The sequence below is a fragment of the Pteropus vampyrus genome, unplaced genomic scaffold (assembly GCF_000151845.1).
Source record: "Pteropus vampyrus isolate Shadow unplaced genomic scaffold, Pvam_2.0 Scaffold553, whole genome shotgun sequence".
Taxonomy (NCBI): Eukaryota; Metazoa; Chordata; class Mammalia; order Chiroptera; family Pteropodidae; genus Pteropus; species Pteropus vampyrus.
The window spans coordinates 451,260-460,854 of NW_011889334.1; the positions used below are offsets into that span (position 1 = coordinate 451,260).

General features: G+C 55.0%; 1 protein-coding gene across 4 annotated transcripts; it reads left to right on the plus strand.

The window, feature by feature from the left end:
* Positions 1 to 46: 46 nt before the first annotated feature.
* On the plus strand, positions 47 to 9,174 carry PPP1R18 (protein phosphatase 1 regulatory subunit 18). Of its 4 annotated transcripts, none has more exons than XM_011383954.2 (4): positions 47 to 449; positions 1,372 to 3,463; positions 7,384 to 7,591; positions 8,284 to 9,174. In XM_011383954.2, the coding sequence occupies exons 2-4, from the start codon at positions 1,835 to 1,837 to the stop codon at positions 8,301 to 8,303; spliced, it is 1,857 nt and encodes a 618-aa protein (XP_011382256.1). In that variant the 5' UTR covers positions 47 to 449; positions 1,372 to 1,834; the 3' UTR covers positions 8,304 to 9,174. The 4 variants fall into 4 exon arrangements, with proteins under 4 accessions (XP_011382256.1, XP_011382257.1, XP_011382255.1 ...); XM_011383955.2 differs by having other exon boundaries at positions 1,807 to 3,463; XM_011383953.2 differs by lacking the exon at positions 47 to 449 and adding an exon at positions 468 to 824.
* The last annotated feature ends 421 nt before the right edge of the window (positions 9,175 to 9,595 follow it).

Sequence of the window (9,595 nt, forward strand, 5' to 3'; positions counted from 1 at the left end):
ACTGGGCGGCGGCTACTCCGGGCGGACCCGCCCCCACCTTCCCAAAGTAGCCCAGTCCGCCTTCCTCCACATCCCCCAATTTCCCTGCGGCAGACCATGGGACCCATGGGAGACGGGCGCTAAAAAGAGTGGGCAGCGGCTCCAGGAGTGGAGCGAGCTTCTAAAGCTACTGACTTCCGAGTGCCTCTTCTGCTGCCTCCCTCCCCACGGAACCCCCACTGCCTGGCGGCTGCCCGGGACCCCACAGCAACAAAGGCTGGCCCAAGGCTGGCCCGGGAGGCCAAAGAGTGGGGAGGAGCGGCAGGAGATGGGAAGGGCGTGCCCGGCTGCGAGCAGCTGCTGCTTCCTCCCCAGGTCCCTCGAGGGGCTTGAGTCACGGGCCGCCGCCCTGGGTCGGCGGGCCGGGGTGGGTGTCTGGACACCTGGGTTCTTCAGGAAAGGACTACCGGGTGAGAGTGGGGTGAGGGAGCGCTGGGAGCAGAGAGCCGAGGGCCGAGGGCCAGGGGTGGCGGCGGGAAAAAAGCCAGGAGTCGAGACCCTCGCGGGGTCCGCGGGAACGAGGCCACGCCCCCTCATCGGGCTCCGCCCTGCGCCCCCTTCCCGCTCCCCATTGTCCTCAGACAAAGCGGTCGCCGCCCCCCGTCCGGCCCCCAGATTTCTGTCTGTCCCCACTTGGCTCCCTCTTTCACTCCTCCTCCTCCCCCCTCCTCCACTCCCTCCGGTCTCCGGATCTCCCTCGATCCCTCTCTCCTCCTCTTCCTCTTGCCTCCTCTCTCCAGACGCAAGGCTCCTTCGCACCCCCTCCCCTGCGAGCCCCGCAGCGTGTGAGTTGACTGAGGGGCTTCAGACGTGGGGAGGGGCTGTCTCCTTGCTCAGTCCTTTCTCCTGTCCCTGGCCGGGACCTTGGGCTGACTCCTCTTTGTGCCGAGATTGTCTGTCTGTGCTGCCAGAGAGGGGCGGGGATGGCTAGCAATGTCTGGGTTCTTTGAGAGCCGAAACCCGGGCCCAGGACGCGCAGGCTCCGGAAAGAAAAGGCGTCCCCGGCACCGTCCGTGGGGGAGGCAGGCGGTGGTGACGCGCCGGGGTGGGGGTAGAAGCTGGGGTTCTGGGAACGCGCTGGCAGCCCCGGCGCCCGGGTTCTGAAAGTCCCCGGGGGAGGGTATTTCCCCTGGCCCGCCCTGGAGCGGAGGGGTGGGGGAGCTGGGAGGCGGGGCCCGAGCACAGCTGGAAGGGGAGCCGGGACCTCGGGGGCCCGTGCAGTGAAGCGCCAGGCTGCAGCGACAGAGCTCCTTTTCCCTTCTGACCCTGCGTTTCCCTTGCTCCCCTATACCTTTCCACTCTCCACCCCTCACCTCACCGACACCTGCTCAGGTCGCGTTGCCTCCACTCTCCGGCGGGATTCCCTGACCTCCCTCCTCACTCTCACCGCGCCTGGGGTAGCGGCGAGGCCACCTTGCCTGAATCCTGACCCCTCCCACCCACTGCTTCTCTTTTTCTCTCTTCTCAACTTCTCTTTTTGCATTTCTCCCACATCCTTGGGACTGACACCCATTAACCCTGTACTGTGAAATCTGACCCCAGCCTCTGCCCTGAATCTCCACTCTTCCTTTGCGTCACCCACCTCCCCTCATTAATTAGGCCCATAGCTTTTCCCCCTTTCTCTTCTCCCTCTTTCCCTCTGTCCTCACCCTCAGCTCCTCTGGCCTCCTCTGTGTCCCACCTCTCCCCTCCACTTCCTCTTCTCCCATTCCCAGTCTCACCCCCTGGGCCTCTTTGGAGCCTCTCCTTCCTGTTCTCTGCCCCCAGTGCTCCCCACCCTAACCTCAGGGCGACCATGGCCACCATCCCGGACTGGAAGCTACAGCTGCTAGCCCGGCGCCGGCAGGAGGAGGCAGCCATTCGGGGCCGGGAGAAGGCGGAGCGGGAGCGTCTGTCCCAGATGCCAGCCTGGAAACGGGGACTTCTGGAGCGCCGCCGGGCCAAGCTTGGCCTGTCTCCTGGGGAGCCTATTCTTGCCTCTGGGACTACAGAGGCTGGACCCCCAGACCCTGACAAGTCTGCTGTCCTACTGGAGGCCATCGGCCCAGTGCACCAGAACCGATTCATTCGACAGGAGCGCCAGCAGCAGCAGCAGCAGCAGCAGCAGCAGCAGCAGCAGCAGCAGCGGAGTGAAGAGCCACTTGCAGAGAGAAGGCCTGGGCCTTTGGAGGCCCCGGAGTGGACACCCAGCCCTGGGGAGATGCGTGATCCAAGCCCAAAGGGAAGAGAGTCAAAGGAAGAGCGGCTCAGTCCCAGGGAAGCCAGAGAGAGGAAGCTAGGGATAGGGGGAGCCCGAGAGTTGAGCCCCAGGCCTTCAGAGGCTCACGACTGGAGGCAGAGCTCAGGAGAGGCTGGAGACAGAATCTCCAGGCTGTCGGAGACATGGAAATGGAAGCTGGGCCCCGGAGAAATGCTGGAGCGGAATCTGAGACTGGCAGAGCCTCGAGAACAAAGCCCCAAGAGAAAAGAGGTGGTAGAAAGTAGACTGAGCCCAGCGGAGTCTAACAATCAGAAGTTGGGCCTGACAGAGACCCATAAATGGAGGCCTGACTCCAGAGAGTCTCATGAACAAAGTTTGATACAACTGGAGGCATCAGAATGGAGGCTGAGCTCAGGAGAAGAAAGAAAAGACTGCTCAGAGGAATGTGGGCTAAAAGAAGAGAGGCCAGTTCCAAGGATGACTCCAGAGGAGATTACAGGGCTGTCAGAGACCCTGACAAAGGAGGCTCCAGACAGCAGCTCTGGAGGAGTGCAGGCAGCAGAGCAGAGGCCTAGCCTCTTGGAGGATGGTGAGAGGGGCTTAAGGCTGACAGAAGGGTGGAAATGGACTCTGCACTCTGGGAAGGTTCGAGAATGGACATCCAGGGACACAGAGACTCAAACTCAGAAGTCAGATCCTCCAGAGTCTGCTGAGAAGTATCTGGTGCCCCTTGGTGCAGAGGCTGGAGAAGGGGAAGCCGAAAAGGAGGAGGCAGGGGCTCGCGGCAGGTCTCTGAGCACCCTGCAGAACCTCTGCTCTGTCCCCTCCCCCCTCCCACCAGAGGACGCTGGGACTGGAGGCTCTAGACAGAAGGAAGAGGAAGCAGTGGAACTCCGGCCCCCAACCACAGCCCCTCTGTCTCCCCCACCCCCAGCCCTGCCTGCCCCCCAGTCCCCTGGGGATCCCCTCATGAGCCGGCTGTTCTATGGGGTGAAGGCAGGGCCAGGGGTGGGGGCACCCCGCCGCAGCGGACACACCTTCACGGTCAATCCCAGGCGGTCTGTGCCCCCTGCAGCCCCTGCCACTCCAGCTGCTGATGCTGCAGTCACTGGGTCTGGGAAGAAGCGGTACCCGACTGCTGAGGAGATCTTGGTTTTGGGGGGCTACCTCCGCCTCAGCCGCAGCTGCCTTGTCAAGGGGTCCCCTGAAAGGCACCACAAACAGGTAGGGAGCAGCCAAGCCAGACTGCTTAGAAGCCCACTCATCTGTTCCCTCTGGACTCTCTTTTTTATACTCTTGTATTTTGGTCTTCCTCTATTCTTGTTAATTCCTGCTGCCACCCTTCCTTCTTGTAGCCCTCCTTTCTCCTTTTCCATTCATTTCAAAGCGCCAAGGATCCTGCTAGCAATCTAGAGCTGTCCCTGGGTGTGTCTCTCTCAGGGTGTGCCCAGGCTGCTTACTCCGCTCCCTCAGGCTCTGAATCCACACACAAACACACTTGCACACGCACACATGCCCATTTCTTTCCTTCCTTTCCTCTGAGTCTGTGAACCAACTCAGCCCATCTGGTGGGAGACAGGACAACAGCCTTGAATCTATGATGGCAGGGTCACCAGGGTGAAAGCCTTTACAGCCTTCAAAGGAGAAAATGTTGGGTCAGGAAGCCCAGGGAGGCAAAGGAGGTGGCTTTGGAGTTCTACTGAAAAAGGAGGGAAAGAAGTGAGTAGAGAAAGATCTTACAGTCCCAAGAAAGAGGTGGGTAGAACTGAGTGAGGACATCCTAGGATGGAGAGGGGATGGGGAATGGAGCAGGGCTGGCCAAAGAGCAAGTCTGCCTCATGGCAGAGAGGCACATAGAGGCCATTTAAAGTGAGTGACCTCGGGGTTGCACACCCCAGCTGGGCCACTGCTTCAGACAGTGCTCCCTTCTCTCTTGGGACAAAAAAGGCCTTCTCCTCTTCCAAAATACCCCCTCCTCCCTGCCTTCCTCCCTGGGCTTCCCCTCCCTCCTCAGAACTGGCTCAGCACTCGGTTTTCCCCTCTCTTCCCGCCACCCTGGGACTCCTTTCCCTTGAGGTAGAAAAAGAGAGAAGTGAATTTGGAGGTACTGCTGAGAGCAGGGAGTACAATGGGAGTTGAGGACAAGGATAGGGGCTGAGGCCAACAGAGAGTCAGAGGTTAAACTGGAATCGGAATGTGCAGGAAAATGGGAGCAGCCAGTTTGACTTCTCCCCTAGCCCTGGCCCAACCCCTTCCCTAGTCCCTTCCTTTCACACCAATTTCCAGCTTGAAAATCTCTAAGAAAGGTCCCTGAACCTAACACATCGCTCCCAGACTAGGAAGCTCTTCCTGGTCTCCAGTCTTCATCCCACATGTGGTATATCCTCAGATATGGTTTTTATGTCCTCAGTGTCAATGAGAACCACAAGAACCAAAGACCTCGGTTAAGCTTAGGGGTCATTTGATCCCCTAATTCATCATCACAAGAAGCTTAAGCTCCCCTCCCTGAACCAAAGTGTTTGTTTGAGACCCTCCTGAGCCCCCTGACTGATACCAGCCCCTTCCCTTTCATGCTGGGCTGATGCAAGGGTCAGGATCTGCTAGAGTGAAGTGTTCAGAAAAGTCACTTCCTACTGAATTGGCTTGTGCTTTTGGGGAGTAAAAAGCAGAGAGAGAGAGATGAAATTTGGGACCCAAAGTCTGGGGGCCATCTGGATGCAGGGTAGGACTTGCAATGGTGACCATACCTAGGTCAGTGGCGGCGGGGGTGGGGGGAGCCGGAAGCAGATCGCCCAAACAGGAAGCCTGGGGTGGGGGCCGGAAGGCTGGTTTGGCTGAGTGGGGAACGCTGGGCCCTGGCCTGCCAGAACTGTGCTCAGGATGTGGTGAGAGAAGAAGGAAGCAGCTGGCTCTGGGGGTGGGGGTAGGGAAAAAGCACAGTTCTCTAGACCCAGACATCTTCCCATCACCCTCTCTCAGACCTTCTCTGCTCTCAGCACCAGCTCATGAGGGGCTGGGCATGCCCTGTCTCAGCTCTGCCCCACCCCTGCCTTCCCTAAATAACTCCTGTTTGCAGGCTAATTCCATCAAAGTATCTACAGAAATCCCAGCCCTGCCACTGGAGCCCAAAGGATGGGCTGTAGCCGCTGCCCTTCTCCAGGCTGGCTGAGACACTGGCCCCTCCCCTCTCCAGCCCCCTGTGCCCTTACGTAGCTAATGAGAGGAGGCAGTGAGTCACTCTCTCCTCACCTCCCCTCCCCCCACGCCCATCTCCCACATGCAGGCTATTCATTCTTGGTAAGCCCAGTCAGAAGTTGTGTGAGGAGAGAAACAGGGTGAAGGGAGAGTCAAACATGGGCTAAGAGCAAATAAGATGAGTCCCTTTTCAGAGTGGCTAATAAACTATGGAGCTTGTTATCCCAAAAGGGGATATGAAAAGAAAACAGAAATGGATTCCCAGAAGTGGTTTCTTTTAAAAAGTTGAGATGTAAGGGGTCTGGTTGTTGTTACTCAATTCTATCAATGGTTTCACAGCGGACTGGGGTCAACCATACAGACTGCACTCCCCACACATTGCTCCCCCTTCTTTGGTATTCCGTTTGGTCCTCATCTGAGACCTGAATGAACCCTTCCTTACCCAGTATAGCAACTCCCATATTCCTACCAACAGCAGACACAAGGATAAGAAGTAAGCTCTCTGGTAGGTTAGATGGTGATTATGGGAAAACAATTAGAACAAGGATCAGTGGAAGCTAGAGGGCCAAAAGGTGGGAGAATGAATAGGACAACTTTATAATAGGGTGATTGGGAGAGGGAGCCATGGGTATATTTGGGGGAAAGAGTGTTCTAGGCAGAGGAAACAGCCAGTGTAACGTCCCTGAGGTAGGAGCGCTCCCAAGTGGATCTGTGTGGCTGGAGTGGACCTCCTCCCAAGAGGTGAGGGGGAGTGGCATGTAGGCAGCACTGTATAGGCCTTGGCCAAGCTCTGTCTTTTGCCCCCAGTGAGATGGGGATACAAAGCAGGGTTTAGAGCCAAGGAGTGACACTCCCTGAGTTCCAGTTTCCCGTGGGGACCCAGATGTTAGCAACTGCCTGTTCAGCCACCCTCTAGGCTTGTTTTCACATCCCAGTCTTGTGGAGACTGAGGGATGCAGGGTCCCAGCTCCAGATTTCTCAAACAGATGCTAGGGAAGGCCTAGGTAGATCATCTGGACCTTTCCGAGTAGTTCACATGGAATCTTCCTATTTGTCTACTTAATCGCTTTGGCTTCCAGAGTTAATCCTATCCTGCCCCTTCCCCCTGAGCTTCTTAGGAGTGTTAAAGGGAAGGGTAGAACAGCTGGGCTCGCTTGCTCTTGGGACTGCGTTTAGGAAGAATTTTCTGTCTTCTCCAGATCCCCTCTGGTATTTTGCCTCTGTCTCTGCATGTCCCTTCTGGTGCACTCTCCCTATATCTGAGTGGACTTTTCCTCTCTGCCCATCACCTCCTACAGCTGCTCCTTTCAGGGACTAAAGGGCTTATCTTTTTCCTTATGTGCTGGGGGACAGTCTTCATTTCCTCTGGAGCTTTCTGTTGGTCTCCTCTCCCTCCCTGGCCCTAGACCCCTGTGGTTCCACTCTAGCTGTAGGAGGAGTGAAGGGAGCAGGAGGCGGCCAGTGTCCAGGATTCTGGGTTTCTCAGGAACAGCTAGGGGCTGAGGGTATGGAAACCAATGTGCATATCCATGCTTTTGCATGGGACTCCTTCCCCAGCCAGCTCAAATCTCATCTCCTCTGGGAAGCCTTCCAAATTGCCCCAGGGCACCCAAAGATTCATTTCTGGTCACAGGACTTATTTGCATGTTTTTAATTTCTTCTTACCCTTCTGCCTCCCACACTCTAAAGAGTAGAAACCTTGGTCCTGTATTACTACCCAGGGCCCTGCCAAAGCTCAGGCCAAAGTCTGATGTTTCTGAGGAGAGAAAACCTGGGATTGGAGGGCCAGCTTCCAAAGGAAAAACTGGATCCCGGGATGGATGGGGAGGGCAAAGTCAGCGGGTTGCACAAATCCAGCCCCACTCCCCACCTTGCACCTGCTTCCCTGAGGGCTTCTCCCAGTTGACCTGATCTCCACTCCACTTTCTCTCCTATCCTTCCATCCGCAGCTCAAGATCTCCTTCAGCGAGACAGCCCTAGAGACCACGTACCAATACCCCTCCGAGAGCTCGGTGCTGGAGGAACTGGGCCCGGAGCCTGAGACCCTAAATACCACCAGCCCCTCAGCAGCCCAACCTGACGACGAAGAGGATGAGGAAGAGCTGCTATTGCAGCGGGAGCTCCAGGGCGGGCTGCGCACCAAGGCTCTGATAGTGGGTAAGCAAGTCTCCTCCGGCGAGAAGCCGCCCCCTGGTGTTCAGAGCTGGCACTGCGGGCCCGAAGGAAAGGAGAGGATTTAGTGTCGGCGCTTGCAAGAGGCCTGCCAGGACCTTTGGTTTAACCCTCTCCTTTCACAGATGAGGAGACTGAGGTCCTGGAAAGCGAAGTGCACATCAGGTCTCCAGATTTCAAAACGAGAATTCTTTCTGAGCGCTCTAGTGTGGTTAAAAACACAGGGTTTGGGTCAGACAGGCCTGATTTTGAATTATATCTTCTCTTATGGTTGTGACCTCAAGGGAAATAACCTGACCTTTGGCTTTGATTTATTATTTATGAAATGGGGTTAATAATAACTACATCCTGGAGTTGTTGGGAGAATTAAGTAATTTTTGTTGAGAGGATTAAGTAATTCTAGAACAATGGCTAGACATCAAATTGTTTAACCTCACCTGGGGTTATTGTGAGATTAAACAAATTTTAAGAATGCCTGGCACAGAATATGAGCTAAATGAGTATGGCTGCTGTTACTGGTAGTAACAAGCACTTAAGATGTGGTAGTAACAAGCACTCAAGATGTGGAAGATATTATGACCTTTACGCCAACTGGCCTTCAGTGCAGGGAGTGGGTGGGAATGCAGAAGGCAGAGGCCTTCACTCATTCTCCATCATTATTGCCTTCTATCCCACAGATGAGTCCTGCCGGAGGTGACTCTCTTCCAACACAGAAGAACTGAAGATCCTTCGCAGAACTGAAGATCCTGGAGCCCAGAAGATTCAGAGCAGACAACCCTGAAAATGAGCCTGGCAGGAAAGGGCAACCAACATCTTCCAACTTGCTTGCTTCATTCTGTTTCTGGGGGCAGAGCCAACTGCCCAAATTCTACCCTCACCCAAGGTCCCTGGTATGAGTGCATCAAGTGTGCTCTTGCATCCTAGGTGATCCAAGAGTGAGCTCCAAGTCCTAGGGAGGAGCACAGAGCTCACTGGGAGTGGAGACAGAGTTTCCCCTCCACCTCCTTGGGCAGAGTACACTCCCTACAGCTTTCCTTGACCCCCCACTACCCCCATATTCTCAGGATTTAAGCACTCCTCTCCCTGGGCAGCCTGGCCCCCACTCCTTTTACAGCCATCTCTCCCTGCTGCTTCTTAGGTTGCTGCCCCTTTGTTTACAGCTCCTGCCTCCTCACTTGACCACAGCCTGGTTTAAGAATACCCCAACTCCTAGTCCCCCATAGTCCCAGGTTTACAAGCCATGCCTGTTTCCTGAGTCGTGTGGAATCCTCTCCCCTGTCCTCTACAACACCTCATTGGGAGTGAACCAGGGTTGTGGCTTCCTCTACTTTAGCTCAGTATTACTATGTCTCAGTTTTCCCCAAGAGGGAAGGCTGGGACTCTTAACTGTGTACCCCCATCTGGTTATTTAATTCTGTTACTCCTAGAGGTTCACAAATGAATTGAATTGCAAGGGTTTGGGGTGACCAATGAGTCACCTTAACTCTTCTCCCCCATTTCTCCTTATCAATTGCCTGTTTTTTAAAGACAAAACAACTTTCCATAATAAAATGTAGCTCTTAATTATTCCCCTGCTGCTTCTTCTTTAGCAAAAAAAGAAAAAGAAAGAAAAAAGAAAAGTGTATGTGGGGAGGAGGCTCTGGGTTCCTCATTCCAAACCTCCCATCTTCCTTTTGGCCAGGAAGAGGAAGTGGCCTTGGCTTTGGGAGAAGAGAATGAGGATGAACCTGGAACTCAGCACTGATATGTAGAAAGGGCTTTGGGAGAGCCCTGCACCATTTTCTCAAAGGACTGGTTTAAGGAAGGGCAGTTGAAGTAGCCACTAGACTGCACGTACATGAGGGGAACTATGTTGGTTGGGTTTATCCCCACACCTGCTACCTAGTAGACAAAAAAAATGATTTCTAGAATGATGGATTGAGCAAATGAATAGATGAAAAGAGCTAAAAAATTAGAAACAGGACACTTTGAAGAATTCTGATATTTTGA

Coding starts and splice junctions, on each gene's coding strand:
- PPP1R18 (XM_011383954.2), top strand. CDS start 1,835: ATGGCCACCATCCCGGACTGGAAGCTACAGCTGCTAGCCCGGCGCCGG. Junction 3,464..7,383: donor CTGAAAGGCACCACAAACAG/GTAGGGAGCAGC, acceptor TTCCATCCGCAG/CTCAAGATCTCCTTCAGCGA. Junction 7,592..8,283: donor CACCAAGGCTCTGATAGTGG/GTAAGCAAGTCT, acceptor TCTATCCCACAG/ATGAGTCCTGCCGGAGGTGA.